General features: G+C 29.0%; 1 protein-coding gene and 1 long non-coding RNA gene across 2 annotated transcripts; both read left to right on the forward strand.

The window, feature by feature from the left end:
* Window positions 1-3,670: 3,670 nt before the first annotated feature.
* On the forward strand, window positions 3,671-7,170 carry LOC133783559 (uncharacterized). The gene is made up of 5 exons (XR_009870912.1): window positions 3,671-3,754; window positions 5,503-5,793; window positions 6,088-6,281; window positions 6,491-6,532; window positions 6,966-7,170. It is a non-coding gene; the product is annotated as an uncharacterized LOC133783559 (long non-coding RNA).
* Window positions 7,171-10,470: 3,300 nt separating this feature from the next.
* Window positions 10,471-17,346, forward strand: LOC133783558 (wall-associated receptor kinase-like 9). Its single transcript, XM_062223213.1, has 3 exons — window positions 10,471-11,159; window positions 11,673-11,780; window positions 16,086-17,346. The coding sequence occupies exons 1-3, from the start codon at window positions 10,508-10,510 to the stop codon at window positions 17,285-17,287; spliced, it is 1,962 nt and encodes a 653-aa protein (XP_062079197.1). The 5' UTR covers window positions 10,471-10,507; the 3' UTR covers window positions 17,288-17,346.
* The last annotated feature ends 1,298 nt before the right edge of the window (window positions 17,347-18,644 follow it).

Consider the following 18,644-nt stretch of genomic DNA (forward strand, 5'->3'; position numbering starts at 1 on the left):
TTTATTTCCTTTTCTCTTCTTTTTCAAGCATAAAAAAATTGCAAAGTACATCCTACAAAATAAGTAAATATTAAATTAGAATCAAATATTTTCAATTATAAAATAACTCATATTGATTCCATGAAAATACTAATTGAAATTTAATTTACTTTGGCAATTAAGTTCAATAAAATCACATTTTTTTTACTTATAATCTAACAACACAAATTCCAAATAATTAAACTACAACATATTATAATAAAATATCTATAAAAACATATAAAAATCTAGAAAACTACAATAAGACTAATAAATTAAAAATTACATAAAAACTTAATAAGTTAATTAAAAACTCAAGAACTAAGTAACAATTAGCATATAAAATATGGTAAAATAACTCTATTTTGTAGAGTTATCACCAAGCTTCCTTTTTCCTTCAACAAAGCTACCCAACAGCCCAAACAAAGGCCAGCCCAACGCAGGCCCACTCCTTCCAGCAGCATCTTCACGCCCAAGGATCCCAGCCTTTGGCCCAAATTGCAACAGCCCATCAGCCTTCTCTTCAACCCAGCCGCCCATGTGGCACATTTTCATTGGCCAAAAATGGGTCAAAACCCTCTTGTGTCACCAATCATGTTTTGTGGGTATTGGGCTTTGTAAATTGCTATTTTGAGCTTTAAAGATCATGTTTTTGTGGTATTTTAGAAAAGGAGCATTTTGACTATACACAAAAATAGCTAGGGTAATATTAATAATAAGATTTGATTTTTCAAAATCATATTTTATTATTAATATTTCAGATTTATTTTGTAAACCCCATTTTGTTGTTTAATTTCTTTTTAGTCATTTTCTCCATCTATAAATAGGGACACTTTCTTCACATTTGGTATGTAATTTTTAGAGTACAGAAACTATAGCAAAATTTCCACTCACTTTCTTCTCATATTTACTTCTCATAATTTTGTGAGAATCATGAGCATAATGGCCTAATCTTCCTAGGAAGGTTAGGGATGATTCCATATGCAAGTGATGTTATTTTTCTACTTTGATTTACTATGTTCGTAATGTAATATATTTGAGTTATTTATGTTCTTTCATCTCTATCTTTATTTTGTTATCTTTATTTACTTATGCTAATAGTATATAGGATTAGTCATGCTCTTTCTATGTGCTTCTAATTAGTAAAAGTAATATTGATACATAATTTTATGTCTAATCTTCTATTGCATTATTGCCCTTGGGTATTTTGTCATTTTTAGATTTTTCATAAGATTAACATTGTGCTTTTAAAGTAAAGAACTTTATAACTCAAATGAACTTTTGTTTGAAAAACTATGGACTTTAATTTTAGATTTTCCAAGTAAATGTTGGGATGTGAACTATTTACTTGTGTATTTTTGTAAATCAAGTAGCCAAGTAACTAAACAAGCATATGGATGAATCTTGAAACCTTTCATTTTCTCAAACTCTTGATTACATCTTACATTTATTTTTCAGTATTGAAGTTAGGCCATCTATAAGGTTAACAAAGGTACCCATATTCTTAAGTTCAATCCTGTTTGATTCCTTAGTTTCTTTAGTTTTCATTCAGGTTCTAACTTTTGTTATGATTTTGTGGTTAGATTTTTAAGTTCTTTGAACTTAAGGTGTCTTTTCGGTAATATTTCTCTTGGTGGTTTAGTTCTAGTCTTTTCATCTCTTTCTTTTAAGAAATACTCACCATTCTATTGCTGGTTTTAGGAGTATTCCAAGCCCCCGCATTTGTTCTCGCATCCCGGTTTTGGTAAGGAAAATATGCTAGATCTTGTATGTTTTAATGATATGTTATGTTATGTATAATATGTTATGATAAGTTTATGTTTTAATATGTTATGTTATGATTTACCCTACCTCAAATATTAGATAGGGGACGTAGATGTGTTATCATACACTACATATGATTTACCCTACCTTAAATATTAGACAGGGGACGTAGATGTGTTATCATACATTATATGTGATCTAACAAACCTCAAATATTAGACAGGGGACGTAGATGATTTATTACATGTCATAATGACCATTATTAGTATAGTCTTATATGGAATATGTTATAATATGTTTATAGTATATGTTATAATATGTTTATAGTATATGTTATAATATGTTTTTAGTATATGTTATGATATGTTTATAGCATATGTTATGATATGATTTTATGTGTATGTTTATGGTGTTAGTAGTTTTTCCTTGCTGGGCATTAGGCTCATTCTTTTATTTTTAGTGTGATGCAGGAAAATGAATATGGAAGGCGGAAGGATTCTTGGTAGCTTGGCTTGTGTGTTGAGGGTGGATGGAATGTGTGGACTGCGTGTCGATTGAGGATGAAGTTATTTATTTTTAGTCTTTTAAATCATGTTTTTTCGCATTTAGTTTTGTAAACAATTTTCTTTAGTTTAAAATTATGTTTTATGTTTTAAACAATGGGTACCCATGCCATATTTTCTATTATTATGTATTTGATACAATATTTCGAGATTTAATAAAGTTATATTATTTCTTATGTATCTTTCCCAAAATAGTAGCTATGTATAGTAGATCTGATGGTCCAAGGTCTTAGAAATAGTTGGGTCATTACAAGCCTACAAGGTTCAAAACACCACCCTTGTAGACTAACATATAATCCCTAGTCTGTCTTAAATGTTTCAGGATATGTTTAACTGTTATTCAATGTTTCGGTCCTGAGTTTAACTGATACCTACTCACTACTCCCACTGCATAGCAGGTATCTGGTCTAGTACACAACATAGCATACATCAGACTTCCAACTGCAGATGCGTAAAGAACTTTTCTCATTGCATCTTCATCTTCAGGAGTCTAGGGAGACTGTTTTTTTTTTAAAAGATGAATTCCACAGCGGGATGGTAGACGTCCTTTCTTGGAATTTGTCATTGAGAAACGTTCAAGCACTTTATCAATGTAAGTTGCTTGAGATAGAGCTGAGAGTTTGTTCTTTCTATCCCTAATGATCTGGATACCTAGAACATAACTCGCTTCACTAAAATCCTTCATTTAGAATTGAGTGCTCAGCCAATTCTTCACATATGATAATTTCTTAACATTGTTTCCAATGAGTAAGATATCATTTACATGAAGAACCAGAAATACCACTATTTGATTTTCCCTTAATTAGAAAACACAAGGCTCATCAATATTTTGTTCAAAGTCATATGTTTTGATTATCTCATTAAACCTAAGATTCCAAGAACGAGAAGCTTGCTTAAGTCTATAAATGGACCTATTCAACTTGCAAATTTTTCATTCTTATCCAACTATTTTAAAGCATTATGATTGATCATATAAATGACTTCGTTCATCAAGCTAAAATATGTCTTTTCATATAATTTATGAACATAAATATTGATTGATGACTTGACTACTGGACCACATCAAGTACTAGTCGATGATACATGGACCAAACACAGACAATTAAAAAGGTAGGGTCTAAGCAAATTAAGACTTTTTGTTTCCTCGAGTCTTCTTTCTTAGTTCAGCTAAGACTTTTCAACTGTGGATGTTTCCTCGATTCTTCTATATTTGCTACAAGTCTTTTTTTTTTCTTTTTCTTTTTTCCCTAAATTAATTTCATGTATCTTTGAAATATTATATATATTCTCACTAAAACACACATATACTCACACAAATATACCTTCCTAGTTTCTCATTGATGAAAAAATAATTAACACTTTCCTTGTCGATCTCTCTGGGAAATATAAAAAACGCTCGATCTCTTTTGGTAAGTAACACATAGACTCATACTATATCTTGCTGTTTCATGGAAATAATTTTATCCCTCTATATTTATTTTTGATGTTTTTTAATTTCTTATTTATCTACTTTCTTCTCAATGTATAGTTTATTTTATAATTATGAGAAAGTAGAGTATTTATTTTAAATTTCTACACAGAATCATTCAATTCATTTCTAGATATAATTTATTATTTTGAGCTACAAGGCAAAGTAACTTGTACATATAACAGAATTCATAATTTTTAGTGTTATTCCCATAAATTTTCAAAAAGTTTGAGATTATTTAGAGTGTCGAAATCAAAATTTAAATAGTTTATTGCATACATGCATGTTTTTTCTTTTATGTTTGAAACAAGTTGCTTGCACCAAAAAAATTCCATTATTATGTAGTGTAATTCTATAATACATCCCCAAAAGGGGCATTCCATTACATTTTTCTTGTTTTCAGCACGTGAAATTTTTTTATCAAATAGATTTGTTTGATTCTTGGTTTTGGCACTACAAAAAATCTTAGTTTTAGTCATAATAAATTTTGTGACTAAAGAAAAATCATCTTACCTATGTCATCACTAAGAAGTCTGTGACTAAAAGTATTTGTAAAAAAAATCACAATTTGTTGTCACTAAATGTATTTTTAGTCACAACAAATTTTATCACTAAAAAATAATAGGTTGTGACTAAAACTACATTAATGACAACTTGTGATTATGTATGACCTTTTCGTCACAAGTAATATTTTGTTGTTACTAAAAGTAATATTTAGTCACACAAAATATATATTGTGACTATAAAGTTGTCATTGAAGGTTACCTTTATTTGTATAAGGGACGTTGAATTATTCAAAATTTATAAAAAAATTGTACACTATCATTAAAAATTTGATCCATATGTGAAATAGTAAATAAATATATTGTATATTGTTATATAAAAAAATTAAGATTATAACTGGAAGCACGAAAAGTGTATCAATATGTCTCTTTCTTGGAACATACTATAGAAGTATCCTCTGATATTAGCACTCTATCATACTTTCCTTGATGATGTCCATAAATTATTTTTTACTCTTTTTATATGAGTACTCGAAATCAAGTTTTAAATTATATATTTGCAAGTTATAAAATATATATACAAGTGAATTTAGTAATTACTTCATGCTTTTAGATATTATATATTAATATATCTCGGGTAAATACATATTTGGTATTTTGTGTATTATCAAAATACAGAATTGGTATCTTATATTTTCAGTAATACTCATTCTGTATCTTATAATTTAAAATTGTACATATTTGGTTCTTGGACTCAAATGCGATCAATAAAATTTTATAAATATGACTAATAAATTGTTCTAAGTTATATGTAATTAAATAATTAAATTTGAATTTGAAATCCATATAATTGAGGATAGTTTGTTCGTATTGATAAAATTTCATTAATCAAATTTGTTTAAGATACCAAATATGTAAAATTTTAAATTATAGGGTACTAAATAAACAATATTATCAATAACATGGAGTACTAAGTGTGTATTTTGATAAAAACACAATATACCAAATAGTTGTTTAATTAACCTTATATTTTTTAGTTTGACTTATTGCTAAAATGGTATCTTAATTAATTAGATATTTGCTTATCAATTTATAGTATTTTTTATTATTTATATATTCAAACTGAAGTTTAATTCACCATTGAAGTACTATACATGTGTGTTTTTTTGATTAAATGTGATACCAGATAACAAATAAGTGATCAATAAAGAAGAAAGAGGCACTGATGATGAGTCTGCCGAACTACTACTACTACTTGTTTGTTAATGTTATTATGATTGGATCATCATTAACGACAATAATGTCCACACTAGCTTCATCCATTGCAAAACAAGATTATTGCCAAGCCAAGTGTGGAGATGTAGATATTCCATACCCTTTCGGAATTGGACCATCCGAATGTTTTCTTGACGAACGATTCGAAATCTCCTGCGACAACAGCTCTTCCACGCCTGTTCTCAAACACACTCAGCTACAGGTACTTAATATTTTCCCAATGGATTATTACGATTCCCAATGGATTGTGGTGAACTATTTACTTGTGTATTTTTGTAAATCAAGTAGCCAAGTAACTAAACAAGCATATGGATGAATCTTGAAACCTTTCATTTTCTCAAACTCTTGATTACATCTTACATTTATTTCACTTATCTCATTTCATCACTTTATCAAAAATACAATACCAAAATCTCAAACCTCTTTCCATTTACAATTTTATTTACTTCTTATTACTAACTTTTTGTGTTATTTTCTACTAACCTTTTGATTTTAGGTTACCTCCTTGTGGATTGACTGCCCGATCATACTACAACTACCGCTTAGTGTAGTCACATTTTGGGCGTTAAACAGATACACTTGGGTTGGGAAAGAAAAAGCTTTACTATTCTTAAGCTTTACCAAACACTTGGGAAGTAAGGATTAGAGTATTTCAGTATTGAAGTTAGGCCATCTATAAGGCCAACAAAGGTACCCATATTCTTAAGTTCAATCTTGTTTGATTCCTTAGTTTCTTTAGTTTTCATTCAGGTTCTAACTTTTGTTATGATTTTGTGGTTAGATTTTTAAGTTCTTTGAACTTAAGGTGTCTTTTCGGTAATATTTCTCTTGGTGGTTTAGTTCTAGTCTTTTCATCTCTTTCTTTTAAGAAATACTCACTATTCTATTGCTGGTTTTAGGAGTATTCCAAGCCCCGCATTTGTTCTCGCGTCCCGGTTTTGGTAAGGAAAATATGCTAGATCTTGTATGTTTGAATGATATGTTATGTTATGTATAATATGTTATGATAAGTTTATGTTTTAATATGTTATGTTATGATTTACCCTACCTCAAATATTAGATAGGGGACGTAGATGTGTTATCATACACTACATATGATTTACCCTACCTTAAATATTAGACAGGGGACGTAGATGTGTTATCATACATTATATGTGATCTAACATACCTCAAATATTAGACATGGGACGTAGATGATTTATTACATGTCATAATGACCATTATTAGTATAGTCTTATATGGAATATGTTATAATATGTTTATAGTATATATTATAATATGTTTTTAGTATATGTTATGATATGATTTATGTGTATGTTTATGGTGTTAGTAGTTTTTCCTTGCTGGGCATTAGGCTCATTCCTTTATTTTTAGTGTGATGCAGGAAAATGAATATGGAAGGCGGAAGGATTCTTGGTAGCTTGGCTTATGTGTTGAGGGTGGATGGAATGTGTGGACTGCGTGTCGATTGAGGATGAAGTTATTTATTTTTAGTCTTTTAAATCATGTTTTTCCGCATTTAGTTTTGTAAAAAATTTTCTTTAGTATAAAATTATGTTTTATGTTTTAAACAATGGGTACCCATGCCATGTTTTCTATTATTATGTATTTGATACAATATTTCGAGATTTAATAAAGTTATATTATTTCTTATGTATCTTTCCCAAAATAGTAGCTATGTATAGTAGATCTAATGGTCCAAGGTCTTAGAAATAGTTGGGTCATTACAAGCCTACAAGGTTCAAAACACCACCCTTGTAGACTAACATATAATCCCTAGTCTGTCTTAAATATTTCAGGATATGTTTAACTGTTATTCAATGTTTCGGTCCTGAGTTTAACTGATACCTACTCACTACTCCCACTGCATAGCAGGTATCTGGTCTAGTACACAACATAGCATACATCAGACTTCCAACTGCAGATGCGTAAAGAACTTTTCTCATTGCATCTTCATCTTCAGGAGTCTAGGGAGACTGTTTTTTTTTAAAAGATGAATTCCACGGCGGGATGGTAGACGTCCTTTCTTGGAATTTGTCATTGAGAAACGTTCAAGCACTTTATCAATGTAAGTTGCTTGAGATAGAGCCGAGAGTTTATTCTTTCTATCCCTAATGATCTGGATACCTAGAACATAACTCGCTTCACTCAAATCCTTCATTTAGAATTGAGTGCTCAGCCAATTCTTCACATATGATAATTTCTTAACATTGTTTCCAATGAGTAAGATGTCATTTACATGAAGAACCAGAAATACCACTATTTGATTTTCCTTTAATTAGTAAACACAAGGCTCATCAATATTTTGTTCAAAACCATAGGTTTTGATTATCTCATCAAACCTAAGATTCCAAGAACGAGAAGCTTGCTTAAGTCTATAAATGGACTTATTCAACTTGCAAATTTTTCATTCTTATCCAACTATTTTAAAGCATTCTGATTGATCATATAAATGACTTCGTTCATCAAGCTAAAATATGTCTTTTCATATAATTTATGAACATAAATATTGATTGATGACTTGACTACTGGACCACATCAAGTACTAGTCGATGATACATGGACCAAACACAGACAATTAAAAAGGTAGGGTCTAAGCAAATTAAGACTTTTTGTTTCCTCGAGTCTTCTTTCTTAGTTCAGCTAAGACTTTTCAACTGTGGATGTTTCCTCGATTCTTCTATATTTGCTACAAGTCTTTTTTTTTTTCTTTTTCTTTTTTCCCTAAATTAATTTCATGTATCTTTGAAATATTATATATATTCTCACTAAAACACACATATACTCACACAAATATACCTTCCTAGTTTCTCATTGATGAAAAAATAATTAACACTTTCCTTGTCGATCTCTCTGGGAAATATAAAAAACGCTCGATCTCTTTTGGTAAGTAACACATAGACTCATACTATATCTTGCTGTTTCTTGGAAATAATTTTATCCCTCTATATTTATTTTTGATGTTTTTTAATATCTTATTTATCTACTTTCTTCTCAATGTATAGTTTATTTTATACTTATGAGAAAGTAGAGTATTTATTTTAAATTTCTACACAGAATCATTCAATTCATTTCTAGATATAATTTATTATTTTGAGCTACAAGGCAAAGTAACTTGTACATATAACAGAATTCATAATTTTTAGTGTTATTCCCATAAATTTTCAAAAAGTTTGAGATTATTTAGAGTGTCGAAATCAAAATTTAAATAGTTTGTTGCACACATGCATGCTTTTTCTTTTATGTTTGAAACAAGTTGCTTGCACAAAAAAAATTCCATTATTATGTAGTGTAATTCTATAGTACATCCCCAAAAGGGGCATACCATTACATTTTTCTTGTTTTCAGCACGTGAAATTTTTGTATCAAATAGATTTGTTTGATTCTTGGTTTTGGCACTACAAAAAATCTTAGTTTTAGTCATAATAAATTTTGTGACTAAAGAAAAATCATCTTACCTAGGTCATCACTAAGAAGTCTGTGACTAAAAGTATTTGTAAAAAAATCACAATTTGTTGTCACTAAATGTATTTTTAGTCACAACAAATTTTATCACTAAAAAATAATAGGTTGTGACTAAAACTACATTAGTGACAACTTGTGATTATGTATGACCTTTTCGTCACAAGTAATATTTTGTTGTTACTAAAAGTAATATTTAGTCACACAAAATATATATTGTGACTATAAAGTTGTCATTGAAGGTTACATTTATTTGTATAAGGGACGGTGAATTATTCAAAATTTATAAAAAATTTGTACACTATCATTAAAAATTTGATCCATATGTGAAATAGTAAATAAATATATTGTATATTGTTATATAAAAAAATTAAGATTATAACTGGAAGCACGAAAAGTGTATCAATATGTCTCTTTCTTGGAACATACTATAGAAGTATCCTCTGATATTAGCACTCTATCATACTTTCCTTGATGATGTCCATAAATTATTTTTTACTCTTTTTATATGAGTACTCGAAATCAAGTTTTAAATTATATATTTGCAAGTTATAAAATATATATACAAGTGAATTTAGTAATTACTTCATGCTTTTAGATATTATATATTAATATATCTCGGATAAATACATATTTGGTATTTTGTGTATTATCAAAATACAGAATTGATATCTTATATTTTTCGGTAATACTCATTCAGTATCTTATAATTTAAAATTGTACATAATTGGTTCCTGGACTCAAATACGATCAATAAAATTTTATAAATATGACTAATAAATTGTTCTAAGTTATATGTAATTAAATAATTAAATTTGAATTTGAAATCCATATAATTAAGGATAGTTTGTTCGTATTGATAAAATTTCATTAATCAAATTTGTTTAAGGTACCAAATATGTAAAATTTTAAATTATAGGGTACTAAATAAATAATATTATCAATAACATGGGGTACTAAGTGTGTATTTTGATAAAACACAATATACCAAATAGTTGTTTAATTAACCTTATATCTTTTAGTTTGACTTATTGCTAAAATGGTATCTTAATTAATTAGATATTTGCTTATCAATTTATAGTATTTTTTATTATTTATATATTCAAACTGAAGTTTAATTCACCATTGAAGTACTATACATGTGTGTTTTTTTGATTAAATGTGATACCAGATAACAAATAAGTGATCAATAAAGAAGAAAGAGGCACTGATGATGAGTCTGCCGAACTACTACTACTACTTGTTTGTTAATGTTATTATGATTGGATCATCATTAATGACAATAATGTCCACACTAGCTTCATCCATTGCAAAACAAGATTATTGCCAAGCCAAGTGTGGAGATGTAGATATTCCATACCCTTTCGGAATTGGACCATCCGAATGTTTTCTTGACGAACGATTCGACGCCTGTTCTCAAACACACTCAGCTACAGGTACTTAATATTTTCCCAATGGATTATTACGATTCCCAATGGATTGTGGTGAGAAACCCCATTAGTTTCTTCGATTGCGGAAACAAGACAAGGCAAAAATCAGCAAATTTAACAGGAACCCCGTTTTACTATTCGCGTGACAATGTATTCATTGCAGTAAGTGGTGGTGTCCTTGCCACGTTCAAAACAAGGTCAGGCAACATGCTCTTCCAGAATGGATGCTCATCCAATAGTACAACAACTACATCAACTAGTCATATTGATTTGAGAAATTGCGATGGCGTTGAATGTTGTACCACTTCCTTCGTCAGCCCTTCGAAGGTTGTGGGCGACACGTTCGAAATCTCCATGGATAATGATTCTTCTGGTACTCCTGCAAATCATAGCCAATGCAAATATGCATTCTTGATAGATTATGATGAAATTGGTAAACATAAAACATTTGGTAATCTGGATTATGTTCCCGTCCGGCTAAGTTGGTCCCTTAACCGTACGTATTTCGATGTATTTAAAACACATGATATGCCAACCGAAACTATCAACTTCTATTGTCGAACTTCGACGGAGGACTATGATAATTTATTAGAATCCTCTTCAGATCGGATAGATCATTGTTCGTGCAAGTATGGACTTCGAGGGAATCCCTATCTGGTGGGTGGGTGTAATCAAGGTAAACCTCTCCGACAAATATTAATTATAATTGTATATAAATATTAAACTTTCATTTACTATATACATATATAAATATTGATATATATATATATATATACTAGCTAGATACAAATCTGCACGTCGGTCGTTAGTTTTATTTGTAGAATTTATCAATTATATATATATATATTAGATTTGTATTATTTTCATATAAATTTTAAATAAATAATTAATATTATATATATTTATATATAAAAGAATAACATAAACTTACAAAATGAAAAATTAAAACAAAATATTTATAATAATAATGATATATTTTATAATATGCATAAATATTTATTTTTTTTGTTTGTTTTAAAGATATATTATGTTAAAATTAACAAATAAAACCAATAATTTCCGCACTTTTTAATTAGTCGGGACTTATTATTAGTTACAGTAATATTTTTTTTATAGTGTATATTAATGATAATAAATAAATAATAAATTTTATATTAACTAAAAAAATTATGTGCTATTTAATTCTCAGATATTAATGAATGCATTGAGTACAAATCGTTATGCTCTGGAGGCTCTACTTGCGTGAACACTTTCGGGGACTATCACTGTAGTTATAAACGCATGGCTATCTTTATAGGTATGTCTTTGTATCAAATTCATATATATATATATATATTTATATTTATAATTTTCTTTGTGATTCATAAAATAATATTTTTTACTGGTTAACTAACGTAAAACATAGTAAAAATTCATAATAGTAGTGCATCTAGGAATTCATTCCACCAAAAATAAAAATCAATAATAATATATATTGGAAATATATAATGGAACAAAATTTAAAAATTTCACGCATATATACAAATTAAATAATAAAATAATGTAATTAAGATAACTATTCTACTATTAGAACTCATCTATCCACCTACTCTCATTTTAAAAAAAAATCTTATACTTTTACTCGCAACAAATTTTGTGAGTAAAACAACTTCATTATATTATATTTTTTTTTATTAATATTTGAATAAAACTAGAAGTGAAAATATCTTTTAAATTTATCAATTCTTAAGAAATTATAGCACATCTCCAAAAGAAATAATCACATCTTAACAGATAGGTACCTACCATTATCAAAAAACCGTAATAAGATGTACTTTTGATGCAAAAGAAAAAAAAATTAGGAATTTAACTATAACCGTGTTGAAACATTATGTATTTTTACTACCAATATCCATATATTTTAATCAATCATATTTTAATAAAAATTTATAAATATATTTTAAATCTATCACAAATTTTAAATAAATAAATTGAAGCTATTTTGCCATAATAAATAATAAAAATGTTTGCACCAAAACTACCCTAAAGTTTGAGATTTGTATGCATCATAGACTTAATCTTTTTTTTAGTGGATACCAAAAATTAGTATAATAGTAATTTCGTCACTCTTAGTCTATTGATATCCATTAGTTAGGTGGTGACTAGGGTGACATGTGTCACTACCTAGTTGGACCATCTCAAGAGTTGCTCAGAATTTGCTCCATAGTTCGAGCACAACAAGAAAAAAGGGCTTTTACTTCGGTTTTTAAGCTGGATTTACTTCGGTTTTCGCTAAAATTCGCAACCGCAGTAGTTCGGAGCGAAGTAAAAAGTAATTAAAAACCGAAGTGAAAAATAGGCTTTCTACTTCGGTTATTATGTAAAAACCGAAGTAGAAAGTGGGGATTCTACTTTGGTTTTTACATAATAACCGAAGTAGAAAGTGGGGTATGCTTCCTTGTTGGGCACTTTCTACTTCGGTTATTATGTAAAAAGCGAAGTAGAAAGTGGGGTTTCTACTTCGGTTTTTACATAATAACCGAAGTAGAATCCCTACTTTTTACTTCGGTTATTATGTAAAAACCGAAGTAGAAACCCCACTTTCTACTTCGCTTTTTACATAATAACCGAAGTAGAAACCCCCCCACCCCATTTTTTTTAATAATTATTTCTAATTATTTTTAAATGACCCAATTCTATTTTTTTTCTTTTTTTTTGCCCTAATTATTTTAAATAGTCTAATTATATGAATTTATAGTTATATATATTTTTACAATTGGAATTGGTTTATTTTCATTTAATTTATAACAGAAATAAAAATCACAAAATTTATACACTTAGAATTAAAATTCTTATAAAATTAAATATTTATACATTCACATAATTTTTAAGTAGAATAACCTAATCATTCATATATACATTCACATAATTGTAATTAATTAAAATAATATAAACATTTATATATACATTCACATAAAACTAAAGGTATGTATAAACAAAATAGTCTTACTAATAAATTTAAGTCATCAATCGGCTTAACTATTCTTGTTGGATTGGCAAGATGTCCTCCCGATCCTTGGCGACAATATGACTACTAGTAACTTTGTCATTTAGTTCATTCTACGAAACAAACCAATGATAGATTAAATTAGTAACTTGTAAAAACACTTAAAAAAATTTCTTACTTTGCTTTAAAACACTTGCATCTCTTTCTTCAATTTTTTTGTCCAAATTATCTTCGACAAGAGTCTTCTTCGTTTCTCGCGCTCTTGTCCAAATTTCATATCCATCTACATCTTCCACTCCTAGTTCTTTTTTCTAGAACATCAAACATAATTGAAGTTTAATTATTAAATTTTCCTAAGTCTAACAAAATTTCGGCAGCATAACAACTGCATTTTAACATCTCCAAAATTTTTAAAATCTGTAAATAACACACAAAATATATCGACATAGTGTGCAAATTGAAAAAGAAAAACAATTAATAAAATCTATAAAAAATTGGCAGAGTTTCCTTTGTTTTTGTAGCATATCCCAATTTTATAATTATATATAAATTCAACACAAACAAACACAAAATCAACATACATAATTCCATCCTTATATCACCACCAACAACAAATTTCCCAGAACCTACTTCACTAAAGTAAAGCATGCAAGATTTAACTCTAATTTTATAAATAAATATTGCAATAGTAATAAATAAAATTTAAAGATTACTCACCTCCAATATTACTCTTGAAGTCACCCAAAATCAATACCGAATTGGCAACTAAATCAACAACCCTACTAAAAAGCTTAATCAAAAATAAATAAAAATCAATTACATAATTAATTAAACTAGCTACATAATCATCAAACAACATATCAAGCTAGCTAGTTATAGAAAACAAAAAACAAATGTCACTAATAATCCAAACATTTCAAGTTCTAACATTGGCAACAACATTACTTATTGAAGCTATGTTTAGAAATTTAAATAGCAAGTCACAACAATTTTTAAATTTTACTAATATATATATATTTATATAATTAATAACATTATATAAAATAACAAAATAAAAAAATATATAACACAAATATACTAAAAAACAAGTATTAAATTCGGAATAATATAAAAAAATTAACACAAACAAAGTTTTAAGGTAACAAACCTTCTTTGATGCTCAAAATAACCTCTAAATCAATATTAGCAACTCTAAAACCTATATATAATAAACACATTATATCTATAAGAAAAAAAATATGAAAATATTATAGAAAATTAAAAAAAAATCATACAAACAAAGATTTAGTGATTCATACCTTTTTTGAAGCTCAAGAACTTATTTTAATGTAAGAAAACCAGCCAAAGTCCAATAACAATACCCATTTTCGAACCCTAAAAATACCCACACTCAAAGTCTTTATTTTCTTCCTCAAAAATAAAAATGGAACTAATATTTCTGTTCTTAAGTAAGAAAAATGGTTTCAAATGGTAAAAAAAACTACAAAATGGTATATTTTGTGAAACCCTCGTGGGAGTACGACAACAATGGAGGTTTTCTGGGTTTGGCGTTTGGGATTTTTGCTTCAGAGAGACGAATGAGCCGTGGGAGCTATATATTAAGGGTATTAAAACTCTTTTACTTCGGTTCTTATACAAAAACCGAAGTAGAAAGGGTACTTTCTACTTCGGTTTTTGTATAAGAACCGAAGTAGAAAGTACCATTTCTACTTCGGTTGTTATATAAGGACCGAAGTAGAAAGTACCCTTTCTACTTCGGTTCTTATATAAGAACCGAAGTAAAAGCCTTCAGGGCCGCGTTTGGTTGCTCCACTTTTCACTTCGGTTTTTTCATAAAAACCGAAGTAAAAAGCCCCGATTTAGTGTGCAAACCAAACATGACCCTTGTCTATTTTTTATTTTAACTTCGTTTTTTTAAGAAACCGAAGTAATAGCCTTTTTTTTATGTTCTACCATTCCCAAAAGCGAAGTAAAAACCCATTGAAAGGCTTTTACTTCAGTTTTTTTATATTCTATGTGTAAAAAACGAAGTAAAAGCCTATATTTCTAGTAGTGGAGTCAGAAAAAAAAATACCTCAAGAATGAGTTTTCATATCTAGGTTTTGGGGGAAAAAGTTCAAAAATAAAAATAAGTTAACAAGAATGAGTCTACAAACCGATAAACCCAATCTCGCCGTCTATCTGCTGCCAGGCACCTCACCTACATCAGTCGAGATCGGACCTCCGACGATGTCGTCTTCAACTCCCCGCCGATCTCGCAGAAGCCTCAAGCCCAGGCATTGTCCTTCGACTCATCTTTATAAATTTATTTTCAAATAAGGGAAATATTGTTAAAAATTAGCTATAAAGTTTTGAAATTGGAATTTTGCCACTTTTTTACTCGAACATTACGACAATAAAGAAGAGACACTTAATTTGCATCCCTTTTTAAGTGACACAATAGAAATTTCACGTCACTCTACAAAGCAATGTGTGTATGTGGGTCATCTCATAGAGTAAACTTGTTGATATGAATGAAGATTAAATAAACAAAAATACAAAGTAATGCGTGTAGAAAGTATCACATATTTCATATTTCTATAAATGTATGTTTATTTATTAATACATGTTAAACAGGTGTAGGAGCTGGGTTTCCTACTGGAGCATTAATTCTAGTTTTTGGCATGTGGAGATTACACAATTTCAGAAAGAAAAGAAAAGCAGTTCAACAGAAGAAAGCATTTTTCAAAGGTCTTTTGTTGGAACAACAAATGCAAACAAGTGAAAACAATGTTGAACAAACCAAGTTGTTTGATTTAAAAGAGTTAGAGAAGGCAACTAATCATTTTAGTATGGATAGAATTCTTGGCCAAGGAGGTCAAGGAACTGTGTACAAAGGAATGTTGGAAGATGGAAAGATTGTTGCTATAAAGAAGTCTAAAATAATTGATGAAGCCAAACTATCTGAATTCATTAATGAGGTTGTTATTCTTACGCAAATCAATCATAGAAATGTTGTCAAGCTATTGGGATGTTGTTTGGAGACAGATGTTCCACTTCTAGTTTATGAATTTGTCCCAAACGGAACGCTTTCTGAGTATATTCATCACAAAAATGCAGAGTTTCCTTTTACATGGAGCATGCGATTGCGAATTGCAACTGAAGTTGCAGGAGCTCTTTCATACTTACATTCAGGGGCTTCTTTTCCAATTTATCATCGAGATGTTAAGTCTACAAACATACTCCTAGATGAAAAATTGAGAGCAAAAGTTGCAGATTTTGGTACATCAAGAACTATTTCCTTAGAGCAAACTCACTTGACCACTTTAGTTTATGGCACATTTGGTTATCTAGATCCAGAATATTTTCAATTAAGCCAATTTACAGATAAGAGTGATGTTTATAGTTTTGGAGTGATTCTTGTCGAGCTCTTGACTGGACAAAAAGTAATATCTGCAACAAGGACTGAAGAAGGAAAAAGTTTGGCGACATATTTCAAAATGATAATGAAGGAAAACAGTCTTTTTGACATTCTTGATGGTCAAGTTCTCAAAGATGCGCCAAAAAAAGAGATCATAGTTGTTGCTGATCTTGCACAGAGATGCTTACATTTGAGCGGAAAGAATCGACCTACCATGAAAGAAGTAGCAAAGGAGCTAGAGAGGATACAAGTCATTGATAATAAAGATTCAAAGGGTAGTCAACATGATTATGTAAAGTTAGCATATGCACAACCTGAAATTGCAGACTCTTGGAATAATTCCACATCGTCAATAGAGTTAACTTTTGATAGTGCTGCTACTAGCTTCTCATTGCATCAAGAATTATCATTGTTGTAAGGGTGAACAAATATAGTAATATCCTTTTTGTACATAGTACTCTTCACTTATTTTTTTCTATCTTAAATTTGAGAAATCAATTATATATTGTGGTTTACTTTATTGGTTAATATTGTTAACTTTCGTTTCATCTGATTATATTAGCATTCAACGCTTGGTACTTTTACTATGTAATATAATATAGTAGTATTTGTGTTTTTGTATGGTTTTGGCCTTTTTATTTTTCTAATTAGTTCTTTTTATACGAATTTTTATTGCCCACTATCTAATAAATATTATCTCCATAAATATTATTCTTACAAGTAGGTGAGAATGATGGTGAACATGCATATTCACACAAATATACGACCTTTCAATCTCTTCATCGATACTCGATCTCTTTTGGTACGAAACACAGCATCTCTTTATTCTTAATATATTTTTTCGTCTAAATATATAATTTATTTATTAAAAGAAAAATTAATATGGAGTGGTTCTTGTTGAGCCCTTGATTGGATAAAAAGCAACATCTACAACAAGGGTTAAAGGAAGGAAGATGCTTGGCGACATATTTCACAATGACAATGGAGGAAAAAATTAGTCTCTTTGACATTCTTGATGATCAAGCTATCAAAAATGAACCAAAAGAAGAGATCTTAATTGTTGTTGACCTTGCACAGAGATGTTTACATTTGAGTTAAAGGAATCGACCTGCCATGAAAAAAGTAGCAATGGAACTTGAGGTGATACAAATAATTGATAAAGATTCTAAGGATAGTCAACAAAATTATGAAAAGCTAGAATATACACAACCTAAAATTGTGGACTACTTTTGGAATGTTTCAATCATCGAAAGACCAAATATTGTAGTCGTGTAAGAGCACTCCCAATGAAGAAGGTAAAATATTTTATTCTTTATAATATAGAGAAAGAATTGTTAAATAGTCTTTCAATGAATGGTGTAAACTTTTTTTTTTATCTAAATGAATAGTATTTCTCTATATGTAGTGAAACACTATTCATCAAGCTATAAATATTTTATTATTTTTTATAAATTTTTGTATATATATATTTAATTATTTTATTTCTTAAAATGAATAAAATATTTTTAAAAAAATATAATATTTAAACGATGTAGAGAAAAAATAGAGAAACTGATGTATGGTATAATGTAAAAATTTGAGATAAATTATAATAAAGTATGTTTTAGTGATGTATTTTGTAATATAGAGGAGAACATCCATTGTGAGTGCTCTAACACGTGCAAGAACGAACATACTAGACACCCAAGCAGCAAAGCCAAAGAACCATATCCCAACCATCTTCTAAGCATTAATAGACTGCACGGTGGAAACATTTCTCAAAGATGCATGGCACA

This window comes from Humulus lupulus, chromosome 6 (genome assembly GCF_963169125.1).
Source record: "Humulus lupulus chromosome 6, drHumLupu1.1, whole genome shotgun sequence".
Taxonomy (NCBI): Eukaryota; Viridiplantae; Streptophyta; class Magnoliopsida; order Rosales; family Cannabaceae; genus Humulus; species Humulus lupulus.

Excerpts from the sequence above, each read along its gene's own strand:
- LOC133783558 (XM_062223213.1), top strand. The coding sequence starts at position 10,508 with ATGGATTATTACGATTCCCAATGGATTGTGGTGAGAAACCCCATTAGT. Across the intron at positions 11,160-11,672 it reads GGTGGGTGGGTGTAATCAAG|ATATTAATGAATGCATTGAG; the intron begins GTAAACCTCTCC and ends TTTAATTCTCAG. Across the intron at positions 11,781-16,085 it reads ACGCATGGCTATCTTTATAG|GTGTAGGAGCTGGGTTTCCT; the intron begins GTATGTCTTTGT and ends CATGTTAAACAG.